The sequence below is a fragment of the Melospiza georgiana genome, chromosome 14 (genome assembly GCF_028018845.1).
Source record: "Melospiza georgiana isolate bMelGeo1 chromosome 14, bMelGeo1.pri, whole genome shotgun sequence".
NCBI classification, from domain to species: domain Eukaryota; kingdom Metazoa; phylum Chordata; class Aves; order Passeriformes; family Passerellidae; genus Melospiza; species Melospiza georgiana.
The window spans coordinates 13,689,852-13,713,242 of record NC_080443.1 but is presented as its reverse complement, the minus strand read 5'-3'; the positions used below and the strand labels follow the sequence as shown (position 1 = coordinate 13,713,242).

Below are 23,391 nucleotides of genomic sequence, written 5' to 3'. Positions count from 1 at the left end.
TCAGTCCTTTTTCAGACAAACAGGATCACATCATGCAAGCCCCAGCCTTCAGCAAATAAAATTATCCTGGCAGCTGAAGTGGTGGCACTCTCAATCTGAATGGGACAGCTGCTGCTCACCACATCCAGAGGCAGAGGTGTGCCAAGGGACAACCTTCCAGCACAGGGGAACTTGTCCTGCAGCTTCCAATATCATTGCAAGTTTGACTTTGTTACACATAAAATGGAACTGATGTCCCCCTTCATGATCTGACCTGGAGATGAGTATTTACAGTAAGGTGCTAAGAGAGCACCTGCCCACACATCCCCAGCTGTGATCCCACCCCACAGGTCACATTTACACAAACCAGTAGCTGCAGCACACTTACACAAACACCAGTTGTGGAGCTGTAAACTGTCATTGAAGGAAGACAAAAGGTCAGTAAAAACAAGCTGATGAAATCCCTGAGCTTCCACTGGTTCCTTAAAACAGAAAAAAATCCAGCCCCCCTACCCCCAAACAACAGAAGCAGCCAACATTCTTTTCCAATGTGTTGGCTGTTTCACTACATTCCTGGCTTTAAGAAAGAACACTGTGGACTGCAGCAGCCAACAGTACAAGAACCATCTCCCTCTTCTTTACCTGTGCTTCTCCAGCACTGTTTTCATTTTCCACAACCAAACTCTCCAAGTTTGCTTGCAGGTAAAGCAGAAAAGAGAGAAGGGAAAGAAGGCAGAGAATTAAGGAATTACAGTGCAAATTATATGCTCATGGAAAAAAAAAAAAAAAAACACAAAGGAAAAAGGTTCTCTGTAGATTTTTCAAGCCTGTTCTCTCCATGGCCCCAATACAGGATCCATCCTTGCTAGGGAATAACTGCCAACCGATCCTAGACCTTCCACAGAACACTGGGAGTGTGCTCCCCATGGCAGTGAACTTGCTTTCACACTGTGTGTCAGCAATGCCACAAGATGCCTTTTCACCACCCAGCAATCACGGCAAACTTCCACAAGAAAGTGCAGTGAGTCTCAGGTCTTCAAGCTCCTCTTATTTTATTCATTTGTAGCAGAGATTTGAAAGTCCCTGTGCTGCATCCACAGCGGAAAAAAAAGTGCAAGAACACACTGGAGACACTCCAGGAACTATTGCTGTGCTGAGGCAGCTTGTGGAGTTTGACTAAAAAAAAAAATGACAAAAGAAGAAATAAGGGCAGGCCTAAAGAGGAATAGAGAAGAAGAAAGGAATTGCTCTGGGCACCAGCACATCCCAGTTCCTCCCCACTGCCAGGAAGGTGCTGTAATGGATCCTGTCTCCTGTAAGCAGCAAGTGCAGGACTGAACACTTGTGTAGGGTTATCAGCAGCATATTTGAACAGTCTGTGGCAAGTGTAAGGACAGCTCACTGCCATTTATAGATATTCACTGACTTCTCTGTCAGAGTGGCCAAGAGGTGCCTTTGGTTCACTTCCAAGGGGCAGATATCCAGCACAGGCAGGTCAGCTGGCAGCTTCTGCAGCAAGGAACCACTTCCAGCATCCCAGAGCTGTGGGAGGGACAGACGAGGTCAAGGACTGCAGGACTCTCCCCTCCTACCCAGAACAGACCATCCTCTCTCCAGAAAAGATTTCCTCAATTTACTCATAGGATCCTTTCTCTACTTCCACATCTCACTTGGTCTTTAACAGACTTGCAGCACAATGTCACCCTGACCACCCTCTGTGACCCCACTCACGAGCTCTCACATAGCCTGTTGTCCATCTTCTGCATTTGGGCTGCTTTTTCAGGCAAAAGGCAACCTTGTCCTCTTCCCATCATCCCTAAAAAGCCTGCATCCTTTTCCCACAGCACTTACCACACTAACTACCCCACTGAGGCTGCTACACCACTCACAGGGCCCAGCTGTGCCACTGTGCCCAACCCCATTCCCCTGGGGAACAACAGGGGCTCACTGCCTACATGGCCTTTGATGGATGGGGACCACAGGCCTTGCCTAAGACTGGGAATCCCACCCTATCAGGAATCTGCCTCAGCAGTACAACAGACCAGCCAGCACAGGGTAATGTGCATGACAATTCCCACCAAGTCACACTGATGCTGTGACTGACAAGGCTTCTCTCCTAAGAACTGCAATAAACCCCTACACCACACTGAAAGGAGCAAGACATACCAGAGCAGAATTGGATGCCTCATCACCAGCACACACAAAGACACTGCCATCATCCTCTGGGCTCTGAAAAATGGCATTTTTGGTCAGCAACTTGCAAGTGGGACCAGCACTGAAAGTCTGAACCGGGTTGGAAGAACACACCACATCTTCTGAGCCCTCTGTCAGTGGGGTGCAAGTCAGTTCCATCATCACACAACGCATACATGGGTTATTTTTACCTGTGGAGTAGAAATAAAAAGGTAACTTTTGAAAAATGTACTCACAGATAGGCTTTATCTGTAGGAATACAAGCAGCACCAGCCTGCAGCTGCCCCCTTTTGCTCATCCCCAGTTTTTCCCAACGTGCAGATGCTCATGGCTCTAGTAAGAGCAGATGCTGCGTTTCTGCTGTGCCCACAGCACCAAGGCTCCTGCTGAGCTCAGGCCAGGGCAGTGAGGAGCAGTGAGGAGCAGTGGTCAGAGGCTGCAGACACCCCAGTACTCACCAGGCCTGTATGTGGCCAGGCAGTGCCGTGTGTTGATCTCTGTCTGGAGGTCGATGCAGCCCCCGGGCTCCAGGGCCAGGTGGTGAGGCCGGTAGGAGTTGCCAGCTCTCTGCTCCCAGAAGCAGGCTCCTTCCAAGGTCCCAGCCAACAGCCCACCGTAAGGCAGCGAGGCTGAGGCCATCCTGGGCAGGTAGGACAGTGACACCATGGGGCACCTGGAAGAGTCAGAACTGTCAGCTGCAGCTCTGCTGGTGCCCTGCTCGCTGCTGCAGAGCTCCAGCTCTCCAAATGCATGGCAAAGAAAGGGCCTAAGCAGGCTGGGAGATGGTCCTTCAAACAAGGAGTGCCAATGGATGTGTCAATATAAATGAAATCCAGTGTCAATATAAATTAAATCCAGCTTAACTTCTGAGCATTATGTTCAGCAGACAGCACAGATCAGATGAGTGCAAACCAGCGTTTGATTCCCAGAGTATAAAGCACAGAAGCATCAGTTTCACATCTCTTTGTAATCTGCGCTTTCAAAATTAAATACTAAACCCAGCTCCAAAACAAATTCAGCTCTTCTGTTTATACTGCACCAGTGGGTCTATTTCTGACCCTTGTGTGCCTTAAAAGGAGCACAAGTGTTTGGCACCTGCATAAGTCATATATAAACACCATACAACCTTATGAGAGTCTTCTCACATTTGTGCTAAATGTGAATTTTTGAACAAGAGATTCACATAATACAATTTAAACTACTGTAATTGTTGTGTGATTTATGGAAGAAGCTGTGTTTAACTTGATGTTTATCAGTTGAGAGGAATGATAAATCTTTCTGCCATACCTTGACTTCTGAGGGACCAGTTCTTGGACATGAGAGTTTGTGTCTCTCAGATCATAAATCATGATAGAGCCATTGACCAATCCAGCATAGACATAATTTGTATCATCAAGGCACCAGCAGCAGCTCCAGACAGGACGGCCAGTATTGTATGTCTGCACCACAGTGTTTGTTGCCAAGCTGCAGAAGAAAAGCAAATGATGGCCAGTTGCACAAGTATCTGCTGATGAGAAAACTGCATAATTAAAATAAGCTAATCTAGCTTTTTAAAGTCTTCAGACAAAAGCATCTCTCTTTAGACTGAATTCTCAATTGACTCCTCCTTTACTCCAGACATGAATCTAAAAACCCAAACAGAATAATCCCTTGGATATTGTCAAGTGATTTATAATTCTTCCAGGCCAATGCTTCTTTTTCCAGTTTGATCTTTGGAGACTGGGAGAGGAAATCTCACAGCAGGGTCTCAGCTGCCTTACTGGCAAGAGAAAGCTAAGTTACCTTTCTGGAAACAATTAGGAAAAGCAATGCTGGTGTAGTCCCGTAATACCACATATTCCTGAGATCACAGAGCTCATCTCTTCAGATTACATCTCTCATTAATTATTTCCTCTCCTTTTACACAAGAGAAAGAGTATTTATGCCTCAAAAGAATACAGTTTAAGCAAGAGTGAGACAGTGAGTGGCTAAGGACAGTTGAAAGTACATTTACAGTATTAATTATTCCTTCTACAAATCAAGTTTCTAAAGAAGAGAGTCCACAGAGGGGCACAACCCAGAACAGCAGATGAAGCTGGTATCAGATCAGGATGTATTTGCAAAGGGCAGCATTGTCAACAAGCATTTGCACACTGAGAACAGCACAGAAGACTGCACATATCAAAGTAACTCCGGATGTCCTTTGTAACACATGTGCTTCTCCCTGGGGAAGGTGATTATGCTCAGCACTCCAGAGAAACAAGTAATTGCTCCCAGGTAAGTGTAAGGGGAACAGCTACAAAGATCTAGCTGGGGAAACAGGGAGTTTGATACCAGAACAGTGACTGGGTCAAAACAACAAGATGAAAAAAAAACCCCAAAACCAAACAAACTCCCAGTGCTATTTCAAACAACTGCAAGCCAGAGCAGGAGACATAAAAGCATCTTGAATAACTCTTTTGGGGAGGATGACTATGAGATTAGTAACTAGAGAAGAAAGATTGCTAAAGAAGGACTATTCTTTCAGAGGGAGACTGAAAAAGGTATGAAGATGCTGCTGAAGCCAACACCTAACTCCAGGACATTCTGGGATCAAGCACAAAAGCAAGAGGATCACATGCAGCCAACCAGGCAGTGAGAGGCAGATATAAAAGTGTCTGGCTCCTTGTTGCAGTGCCTGCTAACTCTTCAGATTAAACCATGAAAAGAATTATCAGCCCAGTTAGAAATCTGACACCTTGACTTGAGCATCAGACACAGTTTTGTTTACTTCTAACTAGTCTAGCACACATTTCAACATGGTTACAGGAAAAAAAAAAAACATTCTGTACATTTCTGTTGCAGGATTAAGTTCTGTTCATTGCTTCACTTGTGGGAAAGAACTGAGACTAATTAGTCAAAAAACCAGACACTTATCCTGCCTAACCCAATAGTGACAGACAGATTGCACAGCAATGTTAATATAACTCAATAAGAATCAATCAGCCTATAAAGTTTTGAAGCACTGTAAGACTAAGACTGAAGAGCAGCAGAGCAGCAAGAAAACACACTCATAAACTGTAAATTCTAACAGGACTGGACACATTTTTCTCTCAGTCTCTGCATAATTAGTCTCCAACCCACTGCATTAAGTCTCTGCTAGCTCTAGAGAGCCTCTAACACATGCTCAACAATGCTGTTTATGCATTTCATATCCCAGATGAATTCCATGATCTACAAGAAGTTTAAAATCAGTAAAGTCAACATCAGTGCAGGAAAGGAGAAGCCCAGCCTAACCACCCCTTATTTTTGCTTTATGCTGTACAAGTTCTCACATTTCACATTTCCCTGCAGTAAGAAAACCAAGTGGACAGTAAATGTCATGTCTATATATTATGTTATTTATTCTCCATACAGTTGGCTGACCTGGGCTGAATACTTGTTTTCCATGGAAAAATAATCAGAGAGAGGTAGCTCCATGACACCTCCACCTTAAAGATGTAAAAACATCAATAAGTCCTCTCCTCTGTTAGTTCCCACATGCAGGAAGAATATGCAAACCTGATCTTGTCTTTGCAGCATCTTTCAGAAAGCAGAACAGCAAATGCTGCAAGACAGAGCAAAATCCAACCCAACCTCCTGGACACAGCCAAACTGTGCAGGGACAGGCAGGGCTCACCTGGTGAGTTTGAGAGTGTTGTCCAGGGCAGCAGAGAGCAGCAAACCATCGGCTCGAGTGCCGAAAGCCAGGCCCCGGATCTGTTTGCTGTGGATGGGGATGTACTGGCTGCTCTTCAGGTTGGCCAAGCTCATCATCTTCACACCACAACCTGCCACAAGAAGGGTAAAGCAGATCATTGAGAAGCAGCATATGCACAGAACTGGCTATTCTATGCCAGAACTACAAAGTCTGTATTGAAGCCTGTGGTGGGATGAACATGTAAGTTATTTGCTCTTCTGGGTAAGAACTGTCACAAATCATTCTTTAATTCAGATGGTAACAAAGCTAAATCCTTAAGGATCCCAGTCAGCAAGGGCAAATTCAGTACCAGTGCTACAATTCTTGTTACAAGGCCTGCTGCTCTTTAGCCAGCTTCTTCAAAGACACTCTTGCACAGATAAGACCACAAAGAGCAGGATTACATGGCTATTTAAGAGAACAAGCATCACAGCAAAGAATGGGTACAGGTGAACTTAACCTGTGTGCTACAAGAGTCACCACAAAGCCTCCATTCAGAGATTCAGTCCTGGCTACAAATGCCAGAAAAATGAGACCAGTTAAATGCAGAAAAGCACTTTGTTATGCCTAGATAAGGCACATTAACCTCAAACCCATTAACCAAATAGAGTAACCCTCATCAGTCAGAAAGCATTTGGCAAATAAGCGCTCTCAGACTCCTAATGCCACATGCATTGCACTGAAACAGCCACTGGCACTGCTCCAGATGTCAGGGCACGGGCCCCTGGACATAACAGTGAGACAAAATCAGGGCTGCCTGTGACTTCTTGGCTTCCTATTTCCTCATTAGGGAACAGCATTCAGGCATTCAGATTAAAAGGAGTTTGCTTTTGGTTGGGGTTTTTCTTGTTTGTTTTTTTTTTTAAGAGTACTGACAAATTAGCTGCATGTGCATCAATCCACCTACAAATTGGGAAGCAGTGTTTCTCACTTAACCACTGGAAGCTTCTCTGCAGGCCCCTTCTCCTTTCAGAAGGTGCACCTTTGCAAGGATTACCAGACACATCTTTTACCTTCCTGTGGATGTGGCATTCCAGCAGGAGAGCTGCAGACCCTCTGCTAGGACTCTGCCATAAAAGTGCCAGGGAAACAAGCTCCTTGCCTAGGCAGAGGCTACCAATGCAGGGGCCAGATGAAGTATGGGGAGTCTTACAAGTATTCTCAGTCTACAAGGCACATGCAAAGACCAAGCAGAAAAGCAGGGACAAAGCAGAAATGACAGGAACTTGTACTTCTGAACCTCCAAATGTTGGCTTGCTCAATTACCAGGAATAAAAGTAGACTGTGGAGAAGGCTGTGACACCACGAGACAGCCCAGAGAGTCACAGTATGCCATCACTCTGCAGTTGCCAGCCTGGGACACCAAGAGCACCTTTTCCAAGTGGTATTTGTGCTGGCTTTGGCTGGAGGGGAGGCTGCCTGAGAGGCCAGGCCGGGAGCTGCTGGGCTGCTGAGAAGTGCTCATGTTGTACTGGGCCACCAGGGCCTTCAGCTCCTGCAAAGAAAGGACCCAAAGAGCTTTAATGCATCACCAGCAGTGTCACCTTCTGCTTCAGGTGCTCCAACTGTACTTGTTCTCAGTAAAAAAGGGAAATATAGTCCCATTTCCATGCTATTCCTGAAGTACTATATTTCTAAGTTCATGGCCTATGACAGGGAGCAACAGAAGCATTAAAATGCTGTAAAAATACTGGCAAAATGTATTCAAAGTCTGTTATTGTATATATTACACCCTGTGAAAGAGAGGACTCTTGGGCAACACATAAAAGCCAGTAACAACTATTACCAGATCAATGCTGCTTAGAAGGGAATGAACAGCCAAGTATTATGAGCCCCTAAACCACAAGAGAAAGTCAATTAAAACCATTTTCCAGAATTTCCAGAATACCCCATAAAAAATAAAAGCCCAAGATTCAACACAAAGGGCGTTGCAGGAAACAAGTCAGTCTATTAAATGACAATGACCCTGTTCTTGTAAACCCTGTGCAGCAAATTCCAGGAACACCACAACTCTCAAGAGCTCCAGCTCTGTCTTCTACCACCTCCTCCCTTCTTTTCCTCCACCTCAACTGATGAATGCTCAAGAATATCCAGCAAAGGCATGGCCAAGAACAGCTTCTGTGAAGAACAAGGTATTCTTTGAATTCCTTTTTCTGCTGAGATCATCAGGGGTGAGGTGGGAATCAAGGTAGTGGCATCAGCATATTGTGAGTCAACTAGAAGTGCCCCTTCCCAAAAAGTATTTTGACCATCATGTAATCCAAGGTCAAAACCAGACAATAGAGAATCTCAGGGATATTTAAGAGGGATGGCAAACTGAAGGAAAATTGCTACCTGCTTTCTGTTGTCTGAGCAATGCAGGTTTTGCTTCAAACACTATGTAATCTTTAAACAATTAAGGGTCACAAGAATGCTATTAGGAATATATCAGTAATTGCAAGTCAGCCTCAATAGTGAACCAGCCACCACCACTTAACCTGCATTGAAGCAAAGGCAGCAATTTTCAGAAAGGCAAGATCAAAGTTCAAATTCTACATTAACAGTTATCAAGACCTATAACTTTTGGAAACTGCTCAAGAGGAGAGCAGTTCTGATACTTTACAGAGGTCTGATGTCTTTGGCATCAAGCACATTGCAAATGTCCCAAGGGAATATAAAAATGTAAGGAAAAAATAAAAAGAAAAGGAAGCTGGAGACTACAGATTATTAGAGCAAGAAAAGACAAAACAACCTGGGCAAGAAGAAGGGGTGTGAGGGTTGTCAGGATGCTTATGATGAAAGCTGTAGCTTCAAGCTTAGAGTAAGCAGTCAGTCTAAACACAGGTAACTTAGAACAAAGTAACTTTTAATCAAAAATTTAATAAACTCAGTATTTCTAAAAGGTGAGGGGGGGAGACCACAACCACTGGGGATCAGAAGAGATTAAAATGATCTGTTGCTGTGAGGACCTTACAAAAATCTCCTTGTCACCTGCACTCAACATTCAACTTTCACACAAGTTATTAAAAAGGGAACCAGGCAATTAAAATCACAAGGATTATTAGTACAATGTTTACATTTAAACACGATGGACAAACCCAGCAGAACCAGGAAGTCTTACTGGAGGCACATTAGCAAGGTGATTAAAAATGTTCCACTACAGACAAATTCCACTAATTGTGCTCAAAAGAACATTCTGTTCATTATGTAAGAGCCCATACTTCCCTTTAAGATGCTGTGCAGAGTTTTCCTGATGCCTGGTGTCAACTAATGGCCTTGTGAGCAGGCTCCTCTCTCTGCACATGCTATGACTGTCTCTAGATTTCAGCTCACCTTTGCAGTGATGACTGGATACAGTCACACCAGGGGGAAAGAATGGGTTATAGAGCAAAAGTCTTCCTCAGAAGTACACAGGAGAAGGAGAAGAGCACAATGAATAGGAAAGCAAAACCAGCAGCTACAATAAATTCAGAACAGTTTTGAGTTATTAGGTTACAGCCCCAATAGCTGATATGAAGCTTTCAAGACAAAGGCAGGTATCAATGACTGTCATTCTCTGTTTCCCACAGCTCTCAGAGAAGCCACAGCTGGCACTGCACAGCCCCAGCCCTGCCTTTAACAGAACACAGGACAGGACAACCTCAAGGTGTGGTGCAGCACTGTGGACATTCCACCTTCCACCTTGGGGTTTGGGTTCAAACTCAGGAGCATTTCTAACTGGTTTCACTATAAACAGCAATGAAACACCAGCTTCCACTTCCCCAGGCATCAGTTGGAGGTAACCACAGATCACAAAGATGAACAATTTTTATTCAATAAAACAATTTGCCTATTTTTTTCCTAGAGATATTGAATACACTAATTTTTATTGATATTTTGCCATTCAATTTTTTTGAATGCTCTGAAAATTCTATTTTAAAAAACCTTTTCCGTAACATCAAGAAACATAAATTGATCTCTGCAAGGGTCACAATTATATCTACTTTTTTCTCCACAGCAACATGCAGTCTCCTGTAATTTCCCTGCCAGTCCTCCTTTTCCTGCTCCATACCCAAACAGAGCTACTGCTTCCCATGTGCAAAAATCAGATCTCCTACCCCAGCTGATCAGTGATATTAATACTAGAAGGCAGAGAGAGCTGATTTATCATTAGCTACTTCTACTGAAAATGGTGGCAGATTTAGGAGGAGTACTGCAGTAGCTCACATTTAATTCCCAAATTCTTTCTGCTCCCAAAGGAATAACATTAGGTAAAATAAGGTGTCAGCAGCATTTGTTCCAAACACAAGCCTGAATCTTTGTGTGGTGGGCAGGACACAGCTCAGCACAGTCCCCACTCCTGAGGACTTTCTTCCAGAGCTCTCCTTGTCTTCAAGTTCATTTCCTCATGTATTTTCATATAGCTAAAGACTTAAAACCCATCAATTTCCTAGTCTCAATAACCTTACATACTTCAATAACAAAATACAATGAACAAGACTCTTAATGGGTAAGAGCACAGAAAAATGCATACAAACCTAAAAAAAGATCATAGCTAGAGCCATGACTGCTGCTGGGCACAGCTCAAGTGCATTAGCAACAAAAACCCCTGAGCAGCTCAACCCTACACTGCAATCACCCAAGCAGGGCTGGGCTAGAAACTCCCACTCTAAATACTTCTGTGCAAGTAGTTACTTTACTCTATGACTTCTCATAAAACAAGGAGCTCATTAGGCATCTGCTCAAAATGCAATCAAACAAGTTAAAGACTTTTGTGGACTTCCTGCTTTTTTGCTCCCCAGTATATTGTTTACTTCCAGTTTATTCACAGTATAAACAAGCACCTTAAAATTGCTTCCAGCATTTGCATTAACCACTACAGTACAATGATGAATGCAGTAATAAATACTGAAACAGAGCTTAAAGAACACAGGGTACTTAATCTTTATAACATGTGACTTCAATTCAGTTAGACTGGATACTCCATCATTTAAGACCAAATGAATTGCAGGAAAACATTATGGATCTGCAATATTATCTTATTTGCATTTTTTTAAGCCAAAGTTTGAAGTGGACAAGTTTTTTATTAGTGATGATGAGCATATGGCTTCATGCAGGAATGTAGAGAATTTATAAAGCCTTATCTTATGTCACACAGGAAGACTTCAGCAAAGAGGATGTTGTTTAATGTACAGATATGAATAGCCAAGGCTATAAAAAAAATTCCAGGAATAAAGAAAAGCCTAAAAATAAGCAGGCTGCTAGAAAGTGAGAGGATATCATCTGCCTCATTCAACAAAAGGTAGCAAACTGGCAATGAAACAGACTCTTGGAAAACCTAGCACTGGTGGAATACACCAGCTAATTCACAGTTTGAAGCACTGGCAGAGTCCATAATTTATAGGAATCCTGAAAAAGCAGCTAGGATGGGTTACAAAATATCTCAGTGTTGCATAAGCCAGAAGGAAGCAGTCATTCAACAACCCATAATTTACAGTCAGTAATTCCTGCCCTAAGAGGTGCCTCTCAGCAGCTGCTCAGGCCATGTACAGCCTCCCCTATTTGACAGGCCAGGTCCCAGGGCACCAGAAGGTGTTACATTGAAATGTTGACTAACCTTCAAAAAACCCCAAAGCCCTAGGGTATTTTTATTTTTGTTTTCTTTTGATTTTGCAAGTAGCTATGTCTCTTCACAAACTGCTTCTCAAAGACTCTTGACTAACTAGTGATAATAGATTGCACTGCAGGTTTACTACTGAGATTTCCAAAGCTTATTTTGATGCAACTACATGAAAGATGAGGAGACTAAGTCTGGTTCTTTATTACCATGCCTCCCCAGGCACCACAAAACCTGAGGGGGAACCTGCAACATCAGCAGCCAAACAACTCTAGTGCTGTGCTGCAAGTTTAATTAAGTATTAAAAGCACAAGAAAAAGTCAGAGTTTTTGTAGCATACATGAATATTCCAGCCCAGGATGTCTTTACCAGCTTGGGATGATTCACCAATTGAGTTTACTAAATCTCGATGACTACTAGAACTGGAATCCTGTCTCCTCACCTCTAAGGGAAGATGGAAAAGGCAGGCTGGAGAAGAAGAAACTCTGTGTATTTGTATTTGAGACTCACCTGGACCTGCTTGCGGAGTTTGCTGCATTCATCTGTGAGCACCTGGAGCTGCAGACGGCTCTGGGCAGATTCCAGCTCCGCCTGCCTCCGCAGCATTTGCTCCTTTTCTAAAGAGCTGCAGGGAGGAGAGGAAAGCAAGCCTTAGGCCTAGGCATTATCTTGGATACTTTTCTGAGGTGTCAACTCCTGCCCTCTAACTTTATCCCACCATAAGTCCTGTTCAGGCAAATCCACAGTCACAGAAAACCTGGTACTGCACTAACCCAACACATTCACCTTGAGATATTCAGTTATGCAATTGTTCTGAATGACTCACTCCAAGTATTGTTCCAACAGCCTTTCTCCTCATCCTCTCCAAAAGGACTAATTTACCAGAGGAGAATGAAAGAGAAATCAATTTTCTTCCCCCTACAGAAACACTTAAGCAAATCCTATACCATTATGTCCATGTAATACACTGTGTCAGTAACATAGCACATCACAGCATAACTATATAACAAGATCTTCAAGCTTGTCTCTACTATCAGTAGCTAATCTTGTATTTTAGGAAAATATATCTGTACCAGAAAAAATGATACAGATAAATTCTCTGTGAATGCCCATAAAGAAGACCCACTTACTACCTCATCCTGAGCCCAAAAGTGCATGCACACCACTTAGCAGCAGCATTTTGGTTAGGTTACTTGAATTTATTTCTCTTTCATACAGGCTTACATGAAGGAATAGCTAAAGCAGGGAAAGACACACCAACACTCCTTAAAATTAGCTGTACACTTGGTCCATGTTGCCCACTGCATTCTGTACGTCAGAAGCTGCAATATTCCAGTTATTTCTGTCATTCATGTGCAGGGAGCTCTAGCTTGCCTAAATATTTTGCAAATGCACAGACCTAGCCTTGAATGTTCCAAAGCACAGAATTCTGTCATTTCCTTAGAGGTTCCAAAGCACAGAATTCTGTCATTTCCTTACAGCTTTTTCATATGATTTTTTTTTTCCCTGCAGAAGAAACAGGTGAAATGTTTATTTAACAATCACAAACACATTCTTTATGTCAGTACCCAAAGCCTGAAGGCTGGTGGGTTTTTTGAATGTGACAAACAAACCCCATGATCCTATAGCTAATTTAAGATTATGTGCAAACAAGACTAATGCATGCACACACACATCTCTGCTCCACTCTGGCTGTGTGCCAGAAGGCAGCCACTACCAGCAGCTCCATGGACCCACTGACAGTCACTGCTCCCTGCCTTACAACAAAAACAGGAGGCAGAGAAGGGGCAGGCATGTGGGGAATGGCTGCAGTGAGGTTCTGAGACACAAACAGAAGTAAGGCAACTTCCCCTTCATGAGAGATAACAAGATTTACACACCCAACTGTCTTCCCTGCTTTTGAAAAAAATAATATAGATCATTTATTTTTCTGTGTTAATGCAGTGAAAGAAGCATGACCCTTCTAAAGGTACACTTCAAACACCATCAGGGTGTGGGAATCTGGAGAGAAGAGAGATTCTTCCCTTCCTGACTGTTACTCCTCAGTCATTTCTGATCTGTAATTACCAGGATAGTGAGGCTTCTGTTGAAAGACTGCCTTGAAAGAACAGTGGCATAGTTATAGACAAGTGAAAAAACCCCAATTAAATTCTATTCAACACAAGACTTAGAAGAACTCAGGTATCTGCAGCATTTTCATTTCAGAATAGTATCTGTGACAGTATCTTACTGAAAAGAAATGAGTCCCCATTTTCATACCTGCTTTTCCCTTTTTCAATACAAAGTCTACATTTAAGTTGGAAAGGGAAGTGGGAGTCATAGTAATGCTTGCTGACCTTTTGCAAGTAAAGCTACATGAACAGTTTGACAAAGCAAGATGGAAAGTGATTCATATGAGGTATTACTCTGTTTAATGCATACAGAAAAGGTGGCAGAAAAGGTCAGCTATTCACCCCCCCTGCATTCCTAACCATGCCTTGCTTTTCCCATCTAATGATGAATTAGCAATATACAGCTTTTTGGCATCAACTTTGCATGTCCTCCCATGATAACATTTCAGGATATAGCACAAGACAGCTTTTGCTGTTTCAGGGCCACATAATGCCAACTCAAGAATTCTGTTCCAAAAGAAAATTAAGACGTGCAACGCAGCAAGGCCTCGGCTCTTTAAGGTAGCTACACTCCTGAAAAACCCCAAGGGAATGCACAAATTGCTTCAGACCATGCAGGAAATGAAAGCATGGAGCAGCAGGAGAGGGCAGCTGTCAGTGCAGGTACCTTCAGGTGCAGACTCCGTACCTTCTCATGCGCTCCTGCTCGCTGGTGTCCAGCGCCTTCAGCGTGCGCGCATACAGCACCACGATGTCGGAGCGCTTGGCCTTCTTGTTGCACTGAAATCAAACACCAGCTCAGGTCATCTACAGGAATTTAACCATCCAAACTATGCATCCCTGAGTCCCTAGGTATGGTTTTATTCACCTCTGAAATGAGGAGCTTTCTCCTGGAAAACAATGCCACAAACATGAGTATGTTTGCAAGGTGCTCCCTCATACAGACACCAAAGCTCTAAAGTTGCATGTCCTGCTGCACCTTTAATAATGCATCTCCTTGCCTCCCCCTAAATGCATTCTGCTAATGCACCAGCAAGGCAGCTCAGTCAGGTAAGTTCCAGGGACAAAAAAATCCCAAATCAGACAAAGAAGTGAAAACAAAAAGATCTAAAACAAAATACAGCCCAATCTCAGGTCTGAAAACACCAGGACTTGATGCTTGGCCAACAGACAAGGATTTAGGAACCCTTGAGCTTATTCCCAACTCTTATTTCTGTACTATATTCCTTTAACCACATTGTACAGGCCCAAATCTATAGAAGTGTTCCAGTGTTGCATGAAACATTGACATCTCACTGGCTTCAGTGACACACAGGGAGTCAGAGATTTCAATAATTTCGTGCATCTAGCTGCAATAATTTAGTGCATTATATTCACCTTAAAAAGAAAGCAAGTTAGAACTTGCAGACACCATTATTTCTTCATAATTTCCTCAATCATTCTTCATAATTTTGCAAAATAAGTTTGTTTTGCAAATATTCTTTGTTGATAAGAAAAGAGGCAGGTGAATACTCAGATGGAGTAACCTCAGCTAAACATTAAATTTCTGTGTATGCCTCAAATGCAGACCTGTCTATTACTTAGCAGCACAAAGTTATCACAAGAAAGTGTCTCAGAGTAGAAAATTTCCCTCCCTTTGTAAAAACTGCATTAAATGGCCAAGACAGCTTTCCTGGCAGCCAGCAGCTGCCACTGGCAGGATCAGAAATGCTGCAATTTCACAGCAGCTCACACTCAAGCCACTTAGTACACAGACCATGCACAGCAACTTTGGGCCATTCAACCAGAGAATGCCCAGTTGCAAAGGAGGGGGACTGAAAATGAAGGAAAGATGATTTAGCTTCAAGGTTCTCTCCAGAGCAAGTTCTCCCAGGAACTTTTTAGTCTTTGTATCATTGGAAGAGAAAGAGGGAGCAAACAACCCTTGAGATGTTAGTGTTTGAGAAGAAAGCAGTCACAAAATTCCAAAGAGTAAATATGCCAGGCAGGTCTCTCAGAATTCTGTCTGGGCCTGAACCGGGGGAGGAAAAGCTTACACAGAATTGACAGAGGTAAGAAAAATCAACTTTGGGCCTTTGCTATGGCAACAGGGATTCTTTAGGTTTAGTCACAGCACACGTCAACAGGAAGTTTCTTGTTGAGAGGAGGGAATCCTGCAAAGTCAAGCAAGAATACAGAAACTCTCAAAATGACAAAGTCAAAGGAACCCTGGGCTTCCAGCCACTGACTCAGAAAGTGCCAGAACTGAATCCTATTTACAAGGTACTCATTGACCTATTTTTTGTCAACATTCCTTCATGGAAAAAAGGAGTAAGGAATGGAAACACATCACATAGAAGTGCAGACCTCATCGAAGGAGATCAGTACTAACCATGGAAAGAAACCCTTCAAAAACTGATTTACCACTTGCAAAGGGACATTGGAAGATGTAACCTGGTTCTCAGTTTGCTCTCTGCCAGCTTCCTCAACAACCTGGTCCTCTTAAAGGCTGCAAAAGCAGACACAGCTCAAAACAGAAGATTAATCAACTGAAAACTGAATTATCTTTAGGGTCCTTTCCAACCCTAACCATCGTGTGGTTCCAAAGCAGATCTCAGACACATTTCCTGTCCAATAACACAGTCATTATGCTTAGTTAATTGTGTCAAGGAATCCATCTGCCATTTCCCTTCCAGGTGGTTCTCTCCAGGATCAGACTGGGCCATTCTGAAACCATTTCCAAGTTTAGCACTTGAACTCTCAAAGCTTTACATCTGCTACTCACAAATGCTCTACTTCAGGGAGAAGATCCAAGTCATAACCCATCTTTTAAAGTACTGCTAGTTGTTACTGTCCTAATAACATCAAAATAATGATGTTTGTTACTTCTGACAGCAGCTTCATGCAGCAACCAGCTGTGACACTCACAGTGACCACATCTGAGGCACAAGTTAGGCCCACATATTAAGTGCTTTCAGTGCTTTCCAGTGCACATAACAGCCATTTTACCTGAGGGCACTTCCCTGCCTGTCCCTTGAGCCACCTCTCAATGCAGGTGTAGCCAAAGAGGTGCCCACAGCGCAGCGCAGACAGACGGTGCTCCCCAGCATTGGTCCACTGCTCAAAGCAGATGGCACAGGTATCTCCTTCCTCCTCATCCAGAGGGGCAACAGGAACTGATGCCTCCACTTTCTTTAGTGGAGTTGTCTAGGATTAAAAATACAACACAACTGTTTCAGAAAATGCAGCATTCATCACATATAATCTGTTTCCAAAAGCATTTAGTTCACCTTACTTGCTTTTGCTGGACTTCAGGTTCATCTTCATGACTTTCATGTACTGCAGAAGCTTGAGACAAAGCTTGAGGTGGCTCTGCTTGGACCTGACTGGAACCTAAAGAAAGCATTGCTTAAATAACCTGATTCGTAATGGGGTGAAAAGGAGTTTTCCTGCTTTGATCTGAAATCATCAGGGCACAGGTTAAGTAGTGACACAGCACAGGTTACTTACAGAGCTTCAGATCAGTGCCCTGGACACATTCTGTGTGTAAGGCCTTCTATATATGAACAGCAGTGCTGAAAAAATTTATGTTTTCTTTTATGAAAAGCAACATAATTTCAGTGAAAAAGGAGAGGTCTGTTAAGGACAGCAATTGTTATCAGAATTTTCTGACCTGCACAAAACAAACAGACCTGGTCTATAATTAGGCTGATGTAAGATTATATTGCTGCATCATTATGCCCTGAGAAAGACAGACACCAATATCAGAAGCTGCTTTGCCAAGGGATCTAAGCATGCATATTTCATGTGCCAAGAAAGCATTTCCCGTATGCTGCCTGTCCATCCACTCTGACTTCAGCACTTTTCCAGCTGGTAATTGTCTGAACTACCAATTCTGCTGCTATTCTCCCCATGTTTTTGTGGTGAGCCTCTGTCAGCCCATCTGTTGAGGCATGGACACACTGAATTGCTGTGTGGAGATCACCACCACTAGCACAGTAAAAAAGGAGCAAAAATCACTGCCTCCCCTCTAGCTCTTGACAAACACGAGTTATTAATCACATTTAGTAATCAAGGCACATATTCTCCATCCAGTGGAAGTATCACCTAACCCTGGGTAATGTCAATAAAGTTTTCAGCCTCTGTGATTCTGGGCTGTAAGAGGAGCCACTGGCTTATATAAGCAAAAGGGAATTCCAGAAAATCCAGCACAGAGCATATGTTCACACAACAATATACAGCACTCAACAGCTTGAGCTCCTGTCTAGTGTAAAACTAGCCCAGAGCAAGCAGAATGGATCTGTTCAAAAGGAACCTCATAGATGTACCCTTTAAAAAAAAGGTAATGAGGTGGGCTGGCCAATCAAAACCAAAACTGAGGGCAGAGTGTCAATCATAAGGACATTCCTTAGAGATTGAAGTAAAAAGATATTCTTGTTCTTGTATACTCTGGGCATCAATAACCTTGACTAGCAAGTTAACTATTTGTCACTCTTAAATAAACTGTGCATGTTAATCACAAAAAATGTCACTGAAGTGTGTGTCAGCCTGTGAACATGTGTTTAGATAATAAATTGTGAGACAGAAAGAAATGAGGAAAGAAAAACCAAAAAGCACCTCCATCTCCTCAGCTAAATGTCACACAGGAATGAAAAATCAACTGAAGCACACTGAAATGTCAGATAATTAAAAAATACTGAATCAGATCCTTCTCTGAAAGGACCATCATCTTGCTCATGTCCAAGCTGTGACATGATGTCTTCAATAGCACTCCTTAATAATACATGGGAGTGGAAGCATGGCAAGCAATAACCTCTAAATTTAAGTTACAAATAATCCTGGAAACTTTCAGAATAAATAGCAGTCTGCAAACACAAAAAGAGTGCATTTAACACTATGGTAGCAATCACCCATTGCTGCTGCTGCTGCTGCTCTCAGGAGCTGCTTGCCAGGAAGCCGTGTGGCAGCAGCCTGCTCCTGTCAGCTGTGGGCACAAAATCTCTGAGCACCGTCTGTTGAGAGGCTCGAGAGGATTTCCCTGCTGAGTTTTCAAACAGCAAGAGAAGTGTCTGAAATCAGGCTCTACACAGCTCCAATACAGCACAAACCTCCTGAGCTCGCTGCTGGAGGAGTCTCCTGGGCTGATGTTAACAGTGGTGCTGCTGCCTCCTCCACTGCTTCCTCCTCTTCCTCCTCCTCCTCAGAAGTGCTGCCGTCAGAGTCACTCACTTCTATTGTCTCGGCTGGGTGCTGTGCCTGGGTGTCTCTCACAATTTGGGGGAACTCTGGGTGTGGAACTGCTCCTGCAGGTGGCTCTTGGGTCCTACTGAGTTGAAAGTAATGGTCCAATGCTGCCCTGAGTCCAGAAATCAAGAAACAAAAGCCACAGTCATTTCAGGCAAGATAAAGGCTCACCAAATTTCCCCATGAATGTTTGCAGGAAAGTTCCCAGGCTTTGACTGCAGCAGGAAGGTGTCACTGTTATCAAGTCAGGCCTTCTCTGGTAGGGGGGCAATCACATAGGATAGACCACAGTGTGAACAGTCAGCAACAATCCACACTGCTCAGTTCAAAGAAAATCTTCTCATTACAAAAATGATATTGCCTTCTTTTGAGGGAGAATGGGATGGTGGGGTTGGAGAGGAGAAAAACAGAGAGAGTATCATTCACTAATAAGCCTAAGGAAACTCCTAATCTGTCTCTCCAACCCTAACTCAGCCCTGGTTCCTGGAGGAACTGGTACTGGGAAATGCAACTTGGATCAGAGCCTCATTCCACTGACTACTTTCTGCTTAGTCTTTCTACTTTCCCTCTGCTTTTCTACTGGAACTTCACCCCTAGATAGAAACATCCTCCCCTCTCCCCTCATCAGCTCAGCTATCATCTCAATTATCCTTCAGATTCAAAGGAGTTTCTCAGGTTGCCTTCCAGCCCTCACAACTACAGTGACCTTCACGGGCAATCTGAGGGCAAACAATATAGTTGTGTTTAACCAACTAGGAGGAGAGGAGCTTTTGGTCTTGCTGAATTTAAAAGCAATGCTTCAGTTAATTATAATTTCACCCTTGACATGTACAAAAGATAGAATGATGAGAGGAAAAACAAATATACTAGAAATTCGGATTTCTTTCTGGCTGCAGAGCATCTCCACTCATCCCCCTTTGATCCCATCCAAATGGTATAAAAAAAAAAAAAAAAAAAACACCAAAAAAGCCCTACAGAAAAATATCAGTTTGTGTGTTTGTGAAAGTTTCTGCAGCAACCATCACCAGCAAATGTAATCAGGCAGAGCCCAAATCAAAGCTGAAATGCAAACCAGAGCACAAGCTCCACTGAGCTAAATGCTGGCTGGAACTGCTGAGAATCAGTACTGCTGCAGGAATCACAGACAGGAGTCTGGCTGTGCACAGGGAACAGCAGCAGCACAAGCTCTGCAAGCAAAATTCAAAATGTAGAAGGGCTCAGAGGTCAACATCGTGACCATGTTGGCACCTGCCAACATATGAAACAGGAGGATTCACTTAGCAAGGGCAAAGAACCCGCCAGAAGAGACCAAAAGTGGCTGTGCTATTACCGAATTTAAAAGGTGAGGTACCCTGGCTTTGGCCCTAGCCACACACCTGGGCTGGGCTCTGTAAGAGAAGAAGCAAGGAAGTTTTGAACTGATGCTGGGCAGCTCAGACCCGATTTCATTTGTGCCTCACCTGGCACCGATTGTCCTCTGGGAGCCGCCGAGTCTCTGCTGCCGGCGAGCTCTCCTGGCTGGGGGGCGCTGTGTGAGCGGCGGCACAGGCAGGGGCTGGGGCTGCTCCAAGGGCCCCGGCAGCCTCTGCTGCCCACCGGGGGCCAGGGCAGGGCCCGTCGGCAGCTCCGGCTCCGCAGCTGCTTCCCCCGCACCAGAAGCGGCTGAGACAACAGCACCGGCGGCAGGGAGAGCTGCGGCGCTGCCTCCTCCTTCCCCGAGCACAGCCATGTGGGAGGAGAGCGCGGGGTGGCCAGAGGGCTCCGGGGCAAGCGCCGGCAGGGTCCCCACCGAGTAACCAGCCACTGGGTGGAGATCAACTTCCATCTCTTCTTGAGCCATTTCTGCAAGGAGTTGAACAAAACTCGTATTTACTTACAAGTGTACTCTACTGATGGTAGCAAGAACCAGGTACAGCACACAGTGACTAAAAATGCTTTTAGAATTCAGAGTCGAGAGAAAATTTGTCCTTTGCAGCAGAGCTAAATCACAAGTCAATACTCGTATATGACCTGGGAGCACCTTCCCAGAGTCCTGGGCTCAAAGTCTTTGGCTCGACAGCAGCTAGCACCAAAGGCACGTTGCAAAATCAACCTAAATAAGCACTTGGATGAGTATGTAAAGTTAATGTTTTCTTGCTGCCATCATTTACTTGCCAAGTAAATTCACGTGGATCTTGAAGAACAGTTGGAAACATCTGAGACTCTCCCAGGTGAGCAGCACCCACAGACACAGCCAGGAACAAGCTCTATGACACAGTCCTTTGCTGCACTGCTCTCTCGACTGACATCCAAGTTTCTCCAGATAAAATTGCCTTATTGTAACAGAGCATGTGACCCTTACCCACAGATACTGAACAGCCCTTCAGGTATTTATCAACACCAGGCAAAACCAGAAAGGGCCTGACAGCAGAGCACATGACTGAGACATTACTGGTAGCAAGTTATCTGCGGCATCAGCATTTGTGGATCCAAATTCAGCCCAAGACTGGATAAACATGAAATCTGCAGTAAAACTGCAAATATACCAAGGGTGGTTGCCCTTCTACATATTTGGCATATGGATTTCAGGTTACCTCCTGAACAGGAGTACTACCTTAGGGTTTGAAGAAAAGCAGAGTGCATTTTGTGCATTATTAATTCTCATGCTGCAATCAGCCACCAAATTAAGAGCACTTTGGTCACACTGCTCTTACAACACAAAAAAGTTCAAGATTGTCTCATTAATTGAATGAACAGATTCATCAAAAACCTCAAAAGTCCTTTATTGGAAGAGGTGTGTAAATTAAATTCTGCAAGCTGCTGGAAATCATTCGCATTCTCCAAAAAGTACTTAAGCAATCATAAACTTGAAAAGCCTTGGGAATTGCAGACTTTAGCACTATTCAGAAGCCCAAAGCACAAACACCAGTTTTACCAAGCTGGTAAAACTTACCCAGCTAGGGCTGCATAAAGAGAACAAATGCTAGCTGTGTATAAGAAGTAGCTAGAAAATGTATACAAGAATTAATAAAAGAGGTTGTGCTAAGGCTCAAATATTTATATAGGTATTTTAAGAAAGTCTACCTTAAGAATTTTATCATTCTTATCCTGATTATCAATTCAGCCTAGGCCAAAAAACAGACATTACCACTTCCCACCAGAACAGCTGCATGGACAGGATATGGTAATATTCAACCATTAAGTACTGCATCTCTAGTACTATGTTCATGTTCATGACAGAACTGCCACCCAAAATCATAATAAATCCTTTATTTTCACCACATGGAATCATGATGTTAAGGGGTTAAAGATACAGTCGCAGGCAGCCCTGCCAAGGGCAGGGACACCTCCCACCACCAGGCCTTATCCAGCCTGGCCTGGAGCACTTCCAGGATTGGGACATCCACAACATCCCCAGGGAACAATGTTCCATTGCCAACATAGCCTGTGAGATTTATAAAAACGTTAATATTGTCATTTTCACGGCTAAATCTTGGAATCTGGCCCAAAGGATTATCCAGTCAGGCCTTCCTCCAGCCAGACAGCCCCGGGAAGGGAGGGTCCCCACAAGGGGCCTGCCTGTGCCCCAGTGCCCCAGTGAGGAGCCCCGGGCGCTGCCCAGCCCCGAGCCCGGCCGCAGCCCCGGGCTCCCACCCTGAGGGCTGAGGGAGCCGCTTCCCCTGGCGGAGGGCACCGGCCCCGCTCCGCAGGCTCCCGCCGCACTGCTTGAACACCAAATTAACAAAAACAAAACAAAACACGGCCCGAACGGAGCACCCGCTCCACGGGCGGGCATTCTCCGCAGTCCCTTCCACAGAGCTCGCGGATTTTAAAGACGAGCCCGTCACAAAAAGGGTACGGGCGAGGGATATCCCCCCGCTCCGGCAGCCCGAGCGCTCGGGGAAAACGAGCCGTGCTGGGGAACTCGGCCAGGCCCCGGGGGATGGAGCTGTGCCGGGATCCCGGCCCGATCCCAGCCCAGAACCGCCCGCCCGGCCCAGCCCAGCCCGGCCCCGCCGCCCCCCACTCACCTCCGCCGGGCCCAGCCGCCCGCTCGAGCGCCGCGCCGCCCCGCCCCCGCCGCCCTATTGGCTGGCTGCCACCCCCACGCCTGCCGCCATTGGGCGAGTCGGAGCCTTTTCCGCTTTCTCATTGGCCAATCGCTCTGTCCGTCTGTTCAACGGAACTGGGAGTGAAGGGCGAGAGGCAGGGCGGTGCGGCGTGCTCTGATTGGTCAAAGCGCCGCAATGAAGGCCGGCTGATTGGGCAACGAGACCTCTGACGGCAGAGGGGGCGGGGCAAAAGCAGGGGAGCGAGTTTTCATTGGCGGAGACGCCGCGTGGCGAAAAGAGCGGGAACACGAGTTCATTCAAACCGGTGCAGGTGGGCGGGGCTTTGCCAGGGCGGCATGGCGGGCCCGGGGTGAGCCCGGGGTGAGTCCGGGAGAACCGGGGAGAACGGGGGGAAGCTGGGGGGTAGGCGGGGAAAACCAGGGAGAACCCCGAGGTGAGCCGAGCGGAACCGGAAAGGATTTGGGGGGAACCGGAGGGAGTCCAGGGTAGCCGGGCCCCGGCGCCCCGTGGGCAGGGGCGGGGAGAATGGCGGGATGGGTCCGGTTGAAGGGAGCACGGTGA

General features: G+C 44.9%; 1 protein-coding gene across 1 annotated transcript; it reads right to left on the bottom strand.

Annotated features, from left to right (window-relative positions):
• Positions 1-4: 4 nt before the first annotated feature.
• RFWD3 (ring finger and WD repeat domain 3) lies at positions 5-22,817 on the bottom strand. The gene is made up of 13 exons (XM_058034104.1): positions 22,789-22,817; positions 20,239-20,620; positions 18,643-18,890; positions 16,830-16,927; positions 16,544-16,741; positions 14,244-14,335; positions 11,955-12,069; positions 7,136-7,364; positions 5,810-5,960; positions 3,460-3,636; positions 2,631-2,845; positions 2,146-2,363; positions 5-1,521 (listed from the first exon to the last, which is right to left on the bottom strand). Exons 2-13 carry the CDS (start codon positions 20,616-20,618, stop codon positions 1,378-1,380), a joined length of 2,265 nt encoding a protein of 754 aa, XP_057890087.1. The 5' UTR covers positions 20,619-20,620; positions 22,789-22,817; the 3' UTR covers positions 5-1,377.
• Between the last annotated feature and the right edge of the window lie 574 nt (positions 22,818-23,391).

Excerpts from the sequence above, each read along its gene's own strand:
- RFWD3 (XM_058034104.1), bottom strand. The coding sequence starts at position 20,618 with ATGGCTCAAGAAGAGATGGAAGTTGATCTCCACCCAGTGGCTGGTTAC. Across the intron at positions 18,891-20,238 it reads CAGAGGACAATCGGTGCCAG|GGCAGCATTGGACCATTACT; the intron begins GTGAGGCACAAA and ends TTCTGGACTCAG. Across the intron at positions 12,070-14,243 it reads GAGCAGGAGCGCATGAGAAG|CTCTTTAGAAAAGGAGCAAA; the intron begins GTACGGAGTCTG and ends TCCTCCCTGCAG.